The sequence below is a fragment of the Rosa chinensis genome, chromosome 2 (assembly GCF_002994745.2).
Source record: "Rosa chinensis cultivar Old Blush chromosome 2, RchiOBHm-V2, whole genome shotgun sequence".
Classification (NCBI taxonomy): domain Eukaryota; kingdom Viridiplantae; phylum Streptophyta; class Magnoliopsida; order Rosales; family Rosaceae; genus Rosa; species Rosa chinensis.
Window position 1 is genome coordinate 87239989 of NC_037089.1, and position 16501 is coordinate 87256489.

The 16501-nt window shown below is 39.6% G+C and overlaps 2 protein-coding genes across 2 annotated transcripts; one reads left to right on the plus strand and one right to left on the minus strand.

Annotated features, from left to right (window-relative positions):
* The first annotated feature begins 176 nt into the window (after positions 1–176).
* On the plus strand, positions 177–6384 carry LOC112187826 (beta-glucosidase 13). The gene is made up of 14 exons (XM_024326776.2): positions 177–501; positions 1818–1845; positions 2027–2178; positions 2282–2392; positions 2486–2561; positions 2641–2718; positions 2888–2975; positions 3071–3284; positions 3519–3634; positions 4217–4437; positions 4536–4570; positions 4707–4809; positions 5549–5657; positions 5774–6384. The coding sequence occupies exons 1-14, from the start codon at positions 283–285 to the stop codon at positions 5943–5945; spliced, it is 1722 nt and encodes a 573-aa protein (XP_024182544.1). The 5' UTR covers positions 177–282; the 3' UTR covers positions 5946–6384.
* Positions 6385–6775: 391 nt separating this feature from the next.
* Positions 6776–8943, minus strand: LOC112187827 (50S ribosomal protein L13). Its single transcript, XM_024326779.2, has 6 exons — positions 8785–8943; positions 8609–8704; positions 8238–8309; positions 7811–7977; positions 7380–7491; positions 6776–7282 (listed from the first exon to the last, which is right to left on the minus strand). Exons 2-6 carry the CDS (start codon positions 8648–8650, stop codon positions 7064–7066), a joined length of 612 nt encoding a protein of 203 aa, XP_024182547.1. The 5' UTR covers positions 8651–8704; positions 8785–8943; the 3' UTR covers positions 6776–7063.
* Positions 8944–16501: the final 7558 nt, after the last annotated feature.

Consider the following 16501-nt stretch of genomic DNA (forward strand, 5'->3'; position numbering starts at 1 on the left):
ATTATATATGTTGGACCAATCTGCACATTCTATTGGACCATAAGATACATATTAAAGTAGACCATGTAGGAGTCAAAAGTGTAGGTAAATGGATTTGGATCAAATCTGTTATATGTCGATCTCTTGGCTTAAAGTATATTAATTGGGTTGGAGTTCGTGGTTTGGTCTTCCCACTGTTTGGGACTCTGGGTTGAGCTCTCTAGCCTTCATTAACTCTTTATATATAGCCTTCATTAACTCTTTATATATATCTTTCCTCTTTCTGGTTAAATTCGAGGAAGCATGAGGCCGTCGATTTGCTCAATGGAACAGTACTGTTGGTTCTGTGTTCTTCTTGGTTTAGAAACCAGTGACTACTTACCCTTATCTCATACTCTCAGAGATTTCAAAGATTCCAGCAAAACCCAGGTTTCTGTGCAGTTCGGTAGGGGGTGCTGGTTCTGCAGATTTTATATGATGATGTCCTGTTTGACAGCAAGAACAATGGAGGCTTGTTTCCGGGTGAGCACTACTCAGCCTCGCTGTTTTTGCTTCTTTTTTTTTTTTTTCCATTACAATTGTTTCCTTCCATTTTATCCCCCTTTACTTTTTACACAACTCTGCATTAGCTTAATTGTTAATGTTACTAGTTTAATTGTATACCCAAGTAATGTTCTTTTTTTTCTTCGATTGAACAAAGACTACATTCAAAAAGAAACTACGAGCACAACCACCCCCAAAATTGATCATATTGTATACACAACTAGTTGGAATCTTTTGTTTGGAAAATTGGCATGGTAAAGGAAGACTTAAGTTTTCTTATTAAATTAATTATGACGTTTCTAATTTTTTTTTTTTCGTTTGGCCAAGAAAGTATGAGGTTGGAGGGATCGATGGGCCGTCAGCATTGAGTTGTTTACGTATATTTTTGCAGCATGGTATTATCATGCATGGATGCCCGGGATTTACTATTAACCGATAATTACGTAAAATTTCTAATGTTACTAGCTAATTTAATTACATTACACAAGTCAGCATTAGCTTAATTTTTAATGTTACTAGCTAGTTTAATTGTATACGCAAGTAACTGGCTAGTTGAAATATTCAGTTTGGAAAAATTGGCATGATCATGGAACACTCAACTTTAAGTTTGTGCATGGCTGCTATTTTTTTTTATTGGTCAAGAACTGCTTGCGTATACGGTTAAAACTAGCTAATAACATTAAAAATTAATTGAGGTGAAGAGCCTTTGGCCTAATAAACAATTCAGAGTTAGTTTAGGTATTTGCAGCATGATATTATTATGGATGGCCTGGGATTCAGGCCATTTACTATTAACATATAATTACAGTAAAATTTTTATATAAGAGTATCATATAATCATTAAAAAATGTCGGTCAACTCAGATCTTTACTACTATAAATGGAGGCCCTCTTTTGGTGTCAAAGGGTTTTACCAAATTTTGAAATACCTATAATACCATTTAATAACATAATTATCAAATTAAGTTAATAAAATATAAATAGATAAAAGTGTAAATTGAAAAAATAGTCAAACCACCACTTTTTTATGTCCAAAAAATAAATAACCACTATTATTTTTAGTCGATCTATTTTCCATTATATCACCCGCGAGAAACGTGGCACACCTTCATCATTGTAATTATTAGTTATATATATATATATATATATATATTTTATGTCTCATCTTAATAACCTTGTTTTTACATAGTATTTTAATTGACAATAAGACCAATAATATACATTGTCATAATAAATATTCATAATGAAATAAAATATTTTCCTAAAGTTGTCTTAACAATTTTTTTTTTTTTTCAGGGATGCAGCCACGTCTTTGAGCTTGTGGGTACGTAATAACTTGTCAACATGGACAGTTTCTTGTTAAAGCCAGAATGTTTCTAATTTATTAAGCATGTTTACAACTTTTTGGCATTGACTTTTTGGTATATCCATACTATTAATTCTCAACTTTAATAATGTAGAGAAGTTCTAGTACGTACTATAATCTAAAATTAGGACTAAATTAGGTCAATTTTCACCAGCGGGTACAGGTGCTCTCGATGACGCAAAACTTCCTAACCTCAATAAGGCTCAGTCGACTAGTACTGGAAGCGAAACTATTAGCAGGAAAGACTTCCCCGCTGATTTCAAATTTGGTTGCGCCACTTCTGCTTTGCAGGTTGAGATATATATCGATCATCATTATATCTTGTACTGTCTTTTTGACTTCTAACTTGTTTCGTTGCTGATATGATGCAAAAGTTTTGTTTAACGTATTGTAGACGGAAGGATCCGGAACTGAAGGAGGGAGAGGACCAGCGATATGGGATAAATACATACAAGATGGCACTCCAGGCATAAAAATTGCCGTTGATTCCTACCACCGGTATAAGGTATATATGCGTGTGCCAAGAAACTAGTCTTTTGACTCTTATCTATGCATATGCTCACGTACATGCTAGCCTCATCATTGTGTTTCGTACTAGGAGGACGTGCAACTGCTCAAGGCAATAGGAGTGGATACTTACAGATTCTCCATGTCTTGGTCAAGAATTCTCCCTGGTATATATATTTCGAGCTCATTACAAGTTAAGTTAGATCAAATTACCTTCATGTGTTGATGGGATCGATCATTTTGCAGGGGGAACCATAGACGCTGGAATAAACCAGGAGGGTATCGATTTCTATAACAACTTTATCAACGAACTAATTTCCAATGGTATGATATATATATATATATATATATATATATATATATGAACTATATAGCAATCAATTCATATGATGTATCTCTATGCATGGGATTTATCAATTTTCATCCCCATAATTGTAGTCCTGTTATGTTTTTCTTCTTTAATTTTGTATATATATGATGTACGTACGTGCAGGGATAACTCCATTTGTGACACTGTTCCACTTCGACTTGCCCACAGCACTGAGTACTAAATACAACGGTTTTTTAAGCATTGATATCGTGTAGGTGTCAAATTTCTTAGTAATCTAATTAATTAATTTTGTGTAAGAAATGATGAGGTCTAATTCACTTGGTTGATCAATTATGAACTTATCAGGGATGATTTTAAAGCGTATGCGGATTTATGTTTCAAAACTTTTGGCGATCGAGTGAAGTATTGGGCTACTATCAACGAGCCACAAGTGTGGGGGGAATACGGCTTCACTAACACAGATCCAAACGCAAACGCTGCCACTGATCCTTTCCTCTCTACACATCACGTTTTATTGGCTCACGCGGCTGCCGCCAAACTCTACAAAAACACATACCAGGTGATCATGCATGACTCAAGACTCGAGAATTAATTAAGCATATGGAATAAAGTTGCCCTAGCAACCATGCATATGGGACAAAAGATGCCATCAAGGAATTGATCGAATTTCAATCATTTTCATTCCTTGAACCAAATAGAGCATCAGTTTTTGTTTTGTTAAACTTGTAGGTTGCAAACCTTAGTAGTACTTGTCTTGGCTTGTAATGACCATTTGCTTAAATTTCATGCTTAGGCTTCACAAGGAGGAGAGATTGGAATTCCCCTGGTTGTTGAATGGTTTGAGCCATTTGAGGACACCATGCCAGATAAAGCTGCGGCCCGTAGAGCATTTGATTTCTTAGTCGGATGGTACGTAAGTACTTAACCTAAACTGGGAAAAAAAATTATATATATATATATATATATACAGGCCCATTCTGAAGCGGAAGCAAAGTGCGGACGTCGATGCAGCTGAGGCGTTCCAGGCGGTGACGGAGGCTTGCAGCTTGCAGGAGGGAGGCCGGAGGCATCCCGGACAGTTATGGGTAGCGTTCAAGGTCAAGGTTGCAGGTTCTGGGCAGCAACCCGACCTGCAACTGCAGTTTTTCTGTAGCGAACTGCAACACAGTCGCCAGTGACTCCACCTACTACAGACTGCTCCATCCGATCCCTGGCGTCCGTCCTGCAAGCCCCGCTGCTCCGTCGCTTCCCGAGCCAAGCTGCAGCGTCGACGTCCGCACTTTAACAAAAGTGCAGACATCCTCTTTGGAACGGCTCCGTGTGTGTGTATATATATATATATATATATAATTACACGCACACACACTATGGAGTCTTCAAAAATAAATGCTAAATGACTTTCTTCGAGTGCACGAATACATAGCATTTGTCATAACTGTGCTTAATATATCCTCACCCAACTTGTTCTATGATTTTTTATTTCTTTTGTAGGCTTGTGGAGCCACTTGTATATGGTGATTACCCGTTCATTATGAAAGCTCTAGTAAAGGATGGACTTCCAGAATTCACTGATGAGCAGAAAGAGTTGGTGAAAGGGTCATTCGATTATATTGGGGTGAACTACTATACTTCCCGATTCGCGGCTCCAATAGCAATAGTCGACGGTGAAGAAATTACCAGCTTTGATCAGTACCAGCACGTTAACATCACAGGTAATTGATACTTGAGTAGGTAATTAAGAAACAAGAATTAAGATTAAGATGATCAAATAGATGAACTAAACGGATTTTTGTGTGCTTAAATTTTACAGTGGATGGACCAGATGGTGAACCCATAGGCCCTGCAGTAAGAACTAAGAACGATCCTATTATTGCGTCCTAATTAATTTGTGTTTTAACCAATTAATTAATTGGAAAGTGCATGCATGCATGCTCTGATCAATCACTTTTATCTAATTATTTGTTAATAATACATATACTAGACACCAGGGAGCAGTGAGATCTACGTTTACCCAGAAGGTCTGAAAAAGGCATTGATTTTACTGAAGGAATACGGCAATCCCAAATTCTACATTACTGAGAATGGTAAGTCCATCATATATTCGATCAACCATATGTAGTCCAAGACAGTTTATTGTTTTCTTTATTTATCAAGATCATGGAAATAGATAAGCTTCTATCACACTCCCGAGTATCGTGTGTGTGTGTCTATATATATATATATATATATATATATATATATATATATATGATTTTATTTAGGTAAGGATATCCTTACCTAACCTTATGAAACTGATTTTCAGTTTTTGTCACTTTTCGATCACAAATTCATATCTTAACCGTTCAGTTTTTAGGTCATAATGTATAGATCATCTCTGCAAAACTTCAGCGAAATTGATGATCATTAAGGCTTCCAAATCTGCAATTTACAAGAACAAACCGAATCTGTCGAACCGGAATCGTTCATGTATATTGTTGTAAATTGTAGTTTTGAATATCTTAACGATCATCAATTTGGCTGAAATTTTGCAGTGATGATCTATACATTATGACCTAAAAACTGAACGGTTAAGATGTGAATATGAAATCAAAAAGTGGCCAATATATATATATATATATATATATATATATATATATATAGACACACACACATACTTTTCATTGAATTAACATTTAGGAGGTACATACGTTGTAGAGTTTTTGAACAACAAATCGATAGGGGAGTCCTTTTCATCAATCTTAATAGAACCGATAGAGAAGCATCTCAATAGAATCATCTTCGGAAAATGACCAATAATCGATCACTTGCGCTTGCATGCAACAGGGTATCCAGATAAACGAGATGACACCATTCCACTTTCAACTGCGTTGATTGACGATGCTCGAATTCATCATATAAGGGATCATCTCACCGCCATTAAAGAGGCCATGAAGTAAATGCATATATTATACACATATATTCACACTCAAAACCTTATGAATTTGACCGGTTAATTATAAACTTGTAATACTGTCACATGTGTAATTGTGTTTGTAATTGTGAGTGCAGCACCGGAACAAATGTGAAGGGTTACCTGATGTGGGCGCTGTTGGACTGCATGGAGCTGGGATCGGGCTACCAAGTTCGATTTGGTCTGAATTACACAGATTACCTTAACAACTTGAACCGAACTGCCAAGAAATCTGCCGGCTGGCTCAAAACTTTCTTGGCTTCCAAGTAAAGAACTGATTGAAGCTCTATCTGAGCAAACATTTCTCGCCAAAAGGAAAGGAAGCATCTGTATTCAAATTGTACGTTGTCAGTAACTAAGTTAATCATATATCTAAGTATAGTTAAAATGTCTATTTGTTTATTAGATAAAATAAACCTGCAGTTAGGTATCATTAGGCAGCATTATATACGTACAGAGATATAGTAATATATAAAACCTTCGTTCATTATTTCCCATGTTGAGTTTTCCTAATGAGTCATTACCAACTTGATGACGGTTTCTGTAAGAGTTGTGGTGATGGATCATTTGTGAATCATCTTGATGCTTGTAAAACCTTTATTTGCTCTGTAATTGTTTGTGAAAGATCATGATTCGATTGCATTAACCTGAGTGGCTGAATGTGTGAACCCGGCACTTCGGGGCACCTCACCTTCTGGATGTTAGAAAATCCCCTTTGAATCGATTTACCAGTTTGGTACTGAAAGAACCCAACCAACTCCAGCTAAGTTCTTACTTCTTAGTTGCTTGAAGTAGTTGAACATCAAGCAAGGAATGCATGGTTTTCAAAGTTGATCTCGATACCTAGTCAGCTATGAAGTTTTCTTCAATGTGTCATTGAGGACAGTTTAGTATAGCATGTCTCTTGGACCATTGACTTGTTCGAATATCTCATGAGGGGCTGTGAACTTTCTGGTGTCAAACATTGCTACTCTTATATCATACTTAACTTTGTCATGCGAGACCAAACCAATTCAACAGGAAGTGTACAAATTTTCACTTTTGATAGAGAACTGAGGAACATGATACTACTCCGGCGGCATCGGAGCATAGAAGACATAAAATTCCAACTGGAAAATAGCAATTCAATCCTTCTGTCTACTGAACACCAATTTTGAAGCACCACTGAAATGGAAGTGATGCAGAATCACAGACACACGAGATCTGCCAGACAATTTATTGCTGGAAAATACATCAGCATAACATAACATTTTCCTCAATACAGTTAAACCTTCGACAGTTCTAAGCAAAATTTCAAATTCTGACGAGGTAATCGAGATCATAAAACATTGGTACAGTAAGTAATACTCCACATAAGTGATGAATCTAGCTCCATTCAAGGTAATCCTTCATACGCTCACTTCGACTCTATCCTTCTTCCTGCCCTTCCGTGGATCATTAATATCCTGTTGTTGCTGTTCAGCCTTTATCTGAGCTCTGACCAAGGCTCGTCTTGTACGGGGTCGCATTTCCCTTACTTTTCGCGGGGGCATCAGATATGGTTCAAGGGGCCTATCACCAAATGGGTGTTCACCGCCAGCAAAAATTCTCAGCTTTCTATCTCTATCCTGCATCCATTGAAGCAACATTGCAATATACTTTAGTATACAAGGAGCATTTGTGTAAAATATAAAAGACGAGCAAAGCTACTACTATATCACTCACGTCACGCAATTTGTTCTTAGGAAGCATGCGCAATACAGCTTTGCGAATGACTTCTGTAGGGTCTTTCACCATCTGATCCTTCAAAGTCCTTTCCTTGAGGTGCCCAACATACCTACATGCCATAAGGTTCTACATCATGACCAAAGGGAATCATAAGGAGGACTTAATTTAAAGGGTGTTTGCAAACCTCAGCAATCAATTTTATTCATTCCTTTATTTCATTGATAGAGACATCAATAAATTTCACGATTCTCACAACTCGATTAAAAAACTAACTTGTCCATTTCAAAATCTTGCGAGGGTAGGTCTATGACCAAAATGTAAAAACAAACTACTACAGTCAACTAACAGTGACTGAATGATTCTACATCCATTAACTGCATCACTACTGCAGCAATGAAAACTTTTTGTAGTAAGATAATGAAACTTACCCGGTATGCCAATGATAAACTTTATCGGTTAGTTTTCTCCCTGTGACACAAATATCCTTCGCATTCAGCACAATGCACATATCTCCATCATCTCGATTTGGAGCATACGTCGGTTTATCCTTGCCTTGAATAACAGTAGATATTTGAGAAGCTAGCCTTCCAAGAACCTAGAAGTAAGGTTACATTTTAATCAATACTCCACGAATCCATAACCTGACAACTGAATACTACCACCCCAACAAGTTCAAACCACATCAAATAAAAGCATCACGAAGCTACTTGCTTCGGCACCCACCTTGTGTAAATCTTATTTCTACTCCAAAAGTAAACAGAAATTCATACATCACAAGTACTGAAACAACCAACCAAAATGACCTCGAATCCAAATCAATTCAATGCTACTATTATAAAAGCCATAAAATATAACCTGGCCCTTGGCATCAAACACTTTCCACCGCAGCCCATCAAGATTAATCCGTCTCAGGCCGGCAACAGCTTTCTGTATCAACCAAGCAAAACACAAATTCTCAATCCGCACACCCGCCAGCATTACAACATAGATTTCAAATTGATTATTAACAAACAAGCATCTATTGCTATGCTAAAACTTCACAGCTATAGTTAACAGCATATAAGAAGCTCAACATTTCTCTTGGTACTTTTCACAAACACCTGGTGTGCATTTCTTAGTCTACAATGGATGAGCCGAACGAGAATTGGGATTCAAATATGCGATGGAATCAACCATTACAGGGTATAAGAATTCGATTAATCATAAGAATCAGAAGCAAAATTTACCTTCAAATTGCCGTTAAAAGTTGCAGCTGCTTGGGTTGCCATTTCTCTCTGTGCTTTTCAGTGACTTTCAACTATCTCACACGGCGGAGCATCCACCTGCGAAAACCCAATTCCGAGATTAGGCAGAGAACATAAAGCTGGATTGAAAAAAAAAAAATTAAAAAAAAAAAAAGGACCTGTAAACCCTGAAGAAAGAGAGGAGAAGCTAGTAGGGTTTTGGACATGGAACTTCTGCACCGATTGAGAGTTTGGGGTTTGTTGACATGGGGTTGACCATGGGCCGTGGGCCTAATAAACAATTTAGAGTTTTTTTACGTGGTTTTTTCAGTATGGTATTATTATGGACACCCGGGATTTACTTAGTGACACTCAATGTTTCTTGCATAAAATAAACAAGCAAAGGGCTGCAAATTAACTCGTTGAGGCTCGAGTTTGCATTCGAGCTTAGCTCGTCAAGTTTGACTGTTTGAGTTTTTGGGAATGAGAAATCGCAGCAAAAGCCACGCGCGGTTCTTTGACCTCAGTAGTAATATATATTCGTTTCCTCATTATTAAGTGTTGAGCAAATTTAAACATGATCTCGTTAATTAAGCCCGTCATGAAACAAGCCAAGTCAAAACACCATCAAGTTTTGAAAAGAACTTGCAAATCAAGCTCAAACGCAAAAGTTAATCAACTCGTGAGTTATATACAGATGCCTTAGCTAGCGAAGCTAGACTGCCTGAGTTTGTTAGAAATTTAGTTAATGAATGCTACTTTTGTCACCATATTTTGATTCTCTTACAAAATCACACAAATACGTACAATATATATTAATAACAAACAATAATCATAAGATTATTGTCATAATAAATTAAATAACCAGGTTTATAGAACTTATCTCTTGAATTTATAGGCCTCCCAAAGACACATTACTCGAAAAGAGTTTAAGGTTGAGGAATGTAAACACTGCCCTTGAGAGTAGATTTCACCCCTCGGAGACAATGTCTCGATGTAGCAGGTTTGTGGTGCCCTACTGTAAGGGTTCTTTTTGAATTAAGCAAGACCAGGCCAAAATTAACTCAATAACTTGATGTTAGTGAGAGAATTTTGTGCGTGATTCAGATACCGAATGAGGCTTGACAGCATGAGGATGGTGTGGGAGCTAGAAACATACTGTGGTGAGAGAATTTGGGGATTGCATCAAATTTAGGTTTCTGGAAGATGAGTTTGGCAGGGAGGCTTGGGAGAAAAGTGCTAGGAACTGGGTTTTGTGTTTAGAGGCCTGGAAGCTTGAAGAATTAGAGGCTTTTTGATGTTTCTAAGTTTTCTGGGTTGTTGCCTCCTCTTCCTTTCAGTTTCAAATATCTCATTTTATAGGCTCAATCGGAGGGGTGTTATGGTGGCTCAAACCCTTTGGTTTTCTGGGTAAGACGTTCCTCCTTTAGCTCATGCAGGATTTCTGCCTTAAGATTTGGGATATCAGAGCTTACTTGGGATATGGAGTCTTGGAAACAGGGGAGGATTGTTGCAGCCGTGCGCAAAAACTGCAGCAGAAACAGCTGCGGTGACAGAAAATCTGGAACGAGGTTGAAGGGGCAGCTAGGGAGCTGTGAACTCATCATTCAAGAGGAAAGGGGATATCTGCTTACCAGTTAGAAAGTTTCCTCCTTGCCAACTGACGGAGGGAATCGATATTTCTCCTGGGTATTTGGGTTGAGTTGCAGTGTATTTAGCAGCTGCGGGGAAAGAGAAGGGAGATAGAAGAAAACGATGTAAGTTGAGCTACCCTATGTCTTTTGGTTTGGGCTTTTTCCTTGGGCTTTGGATTTTGAGTAAAAAAAAGGGTTGACCCAAACCTCATTTTCACCAATTCGCTATAAGTTTAAATTATCGGGCTTGGATCTCGAGCCCAAGATCGAGACCACCGATGACGTTAAACTAATAGGCGAGCATCATATGTTTCCGTAACCTTCCACACCATACCCACTTCTGCAAGCCCCAGAAATGCGTGGATATGGCTTGGGTCCACATCTAGGGCATGTTTTCTTGGCGGGTTAAAGCCGAGAGATGGATATAAAATTCCATAGTTTACGGAATTTTATACAAATTGCGTGTTTATGCTAAAACATGTCGTGACGACATATTTATTTTGCCCCGTGATTTTTCGGGTACCAACATTAGCCCCCTTGATTATGTGGGCTGCTTGAAGCATGAAATGGGTCGCATAACCAAAATGAGGAAAAATCAGCCCAAGCTACAATTCCCAACGTGAGTCAGCTTGAGAGGTCCATTTTATCTTTTTTCTTTTCTTTCTTTTTCTTTTGAACAATAACGTCTTAAGACTCCACAGTTTCACCTCCTCTTCCCGCTTAAGGAGTGTTGGACTCTTCGTGCTCTGTCTGAAACTTTGAGCTCGCGTCCCTTGAAGATTCCAGAGATCCCTGAACCTACTGGGCCTTCGGATTCGAGGTATTCCTTTCCCCTCTTTTGAAACCCTAAAATTCTTCTCTTTGTCTTCTTTTCCATCCTTCAGCGTGTAACCATTGCATTCCTCCTCCTACTGCGGGGAATCGTGATTCTTTTTCTGTTGTAGGGATCCATCTTACACTTCTTCCAATTCGTGGATTTGATTGCATGATCCTTTTCATCTAAGGTAATCTCGAATCCTTGGGACTGTTGAACTGGGTAAAATTTTTGTTGAATGGCTTTTGCATGCAGATGGGTTATGGATGTCTTGTGATGGCTTGAATTAATTTTGGTATTGAATAGATCTTTACTCTTGCTGCAGCTTTTGTTCAATTCCTCCTTGCGGTGATTGGCTCTTTTTTTTTTTTGTTTTTTTTTTTTGTTTTGTGATTGCTACTTGTTTGTGCCCAGCCTTCCTCTAACGTGACCTTGGATTGACTTGAGCTTTTTTATTTTGCCATCTGATCCTATCAACTTGATGAGCTGCGATTTTGTTTCATGGGTAGTGATGCAACGCAGCAGAAGGCTTCACAATTGACTTAAAACAGCAATTTATCTTTCCCCCTTTTTTGTGTGTGTTGCGATTGGTTGCATAGCGTCTCACCTTTATCGGAATTACCGCAGCTGAATATCTCATAGGAAGGTTTATGGTCCGCCTGCATTACGAACCCTCTTATTTTCTTTCTTGGATTTAGTTTCCTTAAGATCACCGCAGCTAACTCTTTCTGTAAATACACATGTATAAGTATATTGTGCATGTGGAGCATGTATAAGTATTATACAGAGGTGTGCAGTTTTGGCTTTAGCGTTTATGTGTGTCAAATATTGCTTGAGATTGCTAGATAGGTGCATGTGCGCTTGGAGTTTTCTTGAAAACACAGTTCCTCTGTCATTCATCTTTCCCTTTCTTTTTGTGTTGCTTGCGTATATATGTATGTGCCCATTGTGCATGTGTCTGAGGTTGATACTATGAAGGGGAAAAGGCATTTGCGGCTTTACCTTAGAATAGGCATGTGTATGCTTGGAGTTGATCAAGGATAGCACTATGTTGTACGTTCGTTTCGTATTATATATATATATATATATATATATATATTTTCGTGCATGGACTGACTTATCAGTATTTTGAGCAAGGCATGAATATGTCACATCTTGGCTTGGCTTGTGCATTGCTTGACTGCCATAGGTTTTTTTTTGTCTTATTTCGATTTGTTTTCTGCTTCAGATGTTCCTGTTCTTTTTTTTTTTCGTTGGGGGAATAGTTGCATGCATCGGTGTGCAGGGCTGTGTTTGCTTGGTTGTTATATTTTGGTTGAAAGCGATGCACCGATGATGAATTTATCACAATATATCATAGGGATGTGACATATTTCGGCATGGCGTTGCATGCTTTGTTAATTGTGTGATTATGCTTGGCATTCTGCCTGCTTGTTGGTGTCAGATAGGGATTACCATGTATTATTGAACCAATTGCTATTGCTCACAGGTAGTACATCTCCCTTTTTTTTTTTGCAGGAGGGCTTCCTTTTTGTTTGCAATGGCACAAGCATCTGAGTCTTCTCAGCCTACTGAACTTCATAACCACCACTTCTCACTGGAAGATGGTCTCATTGCTGCTTCCACCGCGGGGGACTGTGAAGGTAGCTCAGAGGAGGCATCTCATGAGTATTCTGGGTGCTTTGTTTCTCCCAAGTTCATATCCAGGTAGCTTGAGCAGGGAGAGTACCCTGCAGTGCCTATATGTTTCCGGTATCCTGCGAGGACCCCTGTGGGTTGACCTGAATGGGTCATCTTTGAGGCACAACAGGAAAAGCTTGAAGAGGCCCTTATTGGAGCTGGAGTGAAGATTTCACTGTTTATTTCCGTCTTTTGTGAGGTTTACAAAGATGACATTTGCCTTCGCCATGTGGTACGAAGATGGAGCCCTGAGACTCACACGTTCATCTGTTCCTGGGGGGAATTTACTCATTCTCTGGAAGATGTCTGCAATATTATAAGAATCCTGATCGTTGGAGATGGTAATCCCTTCAGGATAGAGCTGAATAAGGCGCAGAGAAGAAGTTGCAGATTCTGGAAAAGGGTGCTCATGACTTTAAAGAAGTGTTCCATTTTTGTAACTGGGTGAGACACTTTTGGGGCTCGACGGATGGAGGCAAGTTTAGGCATGGTGCAGGCTTTGAATCTGGCTGCCTGGTGGAGGCCATGTTTGCTTATTGGTTGAGCAAGTTCATCTTTGCGGATTTTCCCTATGAGAACGTGCAGCAGCGAGTCTTCCCATTGGCCATTATGCTAGCAGCCGGTACTTGTTTCCCTCGTGCTCCTCTCTTCCTTGGTCATCTATATAGGAAGCTTGATCAGATTTCAAAGGGTGACAAAGAAGGTGCGGGGCAGTATGGCATTGACTCTTTAGTATCTAGCTTCTTCCTTCAAGTGTTTGTATGGGAGAGATTCGAAGGTTCGGCTGTGGAACCTGTAACTCCTGAGTCCCTTCATCAACTTGAGGGAGGTAAAAGAGACTTTAATCTAGTAGGATTCCCGTTATGTTGTAGATGGTTCAGAAGGAAGGCCAAGAATGGTGCATTTAGGCCTGTTGTTTTGGATGACATCGGGAAATTCAATTTCAGACCATATTTCGCTGCTCATGGCTTCCAGACATTTCCCTTCTTTTACCCAGAGGGTAACTCATCACCGTTCCTAGAACCGGTTGAGCTGCTTCTAACCACTAGTGCGCAGTCCTTAATAGCATGTGGTGATTTCTTTGACCCCGTGATGGAGAAGTACTCTCCTTATAGAGTTGAAAGGCAATTTGGCATCGACCAGGATTGTGCCATCGCATCTATCCTATGGTGGACATCTTGGGGATTGCATCATGGGTTTCACTCGGACAGATGGTATTTCCTGCAGGGGTATGCTCTCTGATAGTCTCGGGAAGAAAGGCTGTGTTGGGTCCCCTACATCCACGTTCTTGAGGTTCTAGGAGTTGCGGCGGTGCGAATTTAGGAGGTTTATTCAAACTGGTGGGACTAGGTTGCGTCCGAAGGCCACTAGTGAGAACAAGAGACTACTCCACAGTAGCACTGTCATGGGTGTCATGTATAGACTTAACCTTCCCTATACTGAGGTATACTCGAATGGTATAAAGAGTGTGGTTGGCCACCTCAAGGGTGGTAAAAGTGGAGATGATCCTGAAGTAAAGTTGCCAGCTGCCGGAGTGGAGAAAGGTAGCAAGAGCACTACAAAGGGTAAAGTCAGGGCTTCCGAGGATGGAGGGGAAGGCAGAAGGAAGGTTCGTCTCTTCAAACCTAAGGTAGCCAAAGATCGTATACCTCCTCCAGTAGTCAAGAGTGCCTTTGGTGTTAAAGTGATACTGCCATCGAGTTTGGCTTGTGAAAAGGGGAAGAAGAGGGAAGCTGCCTCTACCCTGAGACCAAGTGGGGTTATTAAGAGGAAGGTTGCAGATGATGCCTCACCTGTCGTCCTTAGGCGGAGTTCTCGTGTGGCCAACATGAATTTTTGTAAACGTAAGCCGTCTTCCAAGGGTGATGTTTATGTTAATCTTAGTGATGGGCCAAGTGTCGACGGGGATAGTAGCCCCTTGAGTGATGAGGAGAATGAGTCTGATACTTATGAGGGAAAGACCTGCGATGGTGGTAGCCAGGTATCCTTTTCTGGCCCGACATCCTTTCCCTTTTTTTTTGGTTGCATGGCGTGCGATTTACTTGTTATTTTCTTTCCTCATAGGTGGAGTCTTTTGAAGATGAGGATGGTCAGGTGAGTTGTATATGCTTGAGAATTTTGTGTGAGGATACTTACTTCTTCGCATGTTGCACCTCGTTATATGACCTTGGCGTTTGCTTTTGGTATAGTGCCTATGCTTAGATGATAATTTGTTACTTTGCAGGGTAATCCAACTGTAGCTTCGATAGGGGAGGATAGTTGCGGTGATAACCAAGTATGCAATTAAACTTGGGAATCTATATTCTTGCATGAGTTATTATTTTTTGCTTGTGTAGTGGTTGATTCGTTGCTTCGCAGGGTGCTCATGTTGGTGTCTTGGTGGGGGATTACGAACATAATGTTAGTGGAATACACGACCGAGGCCTACTGCATGTTTTTTTTTTTTTTTTGACTATCTCCTTTGCATGTGACTTGCTAGGTAGCTGGTGCTCTAATGCAGGAATCTGCTGTAAATGTTGGCCCTTGTGTAGATAATTGTAATATGCAGGTGCGTAGTGCGTAGAGTTGTGAGTTGGTATAACATTATTTGGTGTTGACTGCAGTGAGTTTCGTATTGCATTTTTTTTTATACTCTGCTTGTATGCGATGTGTTAGGACATTGCCATTAGTGACTTGGCGAAAGAATCTACTGCGGACGATAGTCTTTGTGAGGATGACCATAATGAGCGGGTACGTAGTGTTCGAAGTTGTTATTGCATGACTTGACTCTGACTGCGGTGTGTTTTGGACATGACTTTTAGCCCCCATGATTATGTGGAGTATGGGAAGAGAAAAACAGAGTCCACATAATCAAGTTTTGCTGCGCATTTCTTATGAATCTTTCACTCTTTTTTCTTTTTGTAGGGTGGATTATTTTTATTGACAGTTGGAGGGACATCATTTGAGCCCCATCTCCCTGAGACAACATTGGGGGACGAAGGCGTTACTGTTGCAATCTTGGTCAGTATAGGGGTTCCGCTGTGCGTTGCCTCCGCTTGTTCTCTTGCTCTTTGACACTGAGGATCGCTTGAGTATCACTATTGATGATATTGCGCGCCCATTGAGCGGTATCCGATCTTCATTTGAGGGTGGGAAAGTTCCTTCAGTTCGTGGTTCCACTCACTAAGTTTGCTGAAAGGTATGGTGGAGGCAACTTCTCTAGCTTGTTTTAGAAGGAAAGAGCGCCCGTCAGGAACAAAAATTGATTGAGGAGTTTGGTTATGTATTGCATAGCATGGAGATTGAGGAGCAACTCGAACAGAAGATCAGACTATGCTTTGGTGTTTTCAAATCAATCCCTTGCTTGAGATTCATCGTTCGACTAAAACTTCTGGGTAGCCTCTGTAAGTACACTTTCTTGTATCCATCGATTGCATTGAATAATTAGGATTCTTTTTGTTAATTGCATATGGCATGACTCATGAGGTGGTCTCAATATTTCTCCATGAGCTGGTTTGTGACTAGTTGCTTGACTTCGTTCCACTCATGACTTGATTGCAAGAACCATGATATTTTGCAATAGTATGCAGTTCTAACAATGACTTGTAGACGTGAATTCTAGGATCGTATAAATGAATGTTTAGAGTATGAAAATGCCTTTTGCTTAATATTTAGCATATGAGCGCATAGATCCTTATTTGACTGATTTACTGCATAGACACTTGGTTCGAGGGCAGTGAGCATGACAATATCTATAATTTGCTGGTGGTGGTAGTTGACTACAAAAAA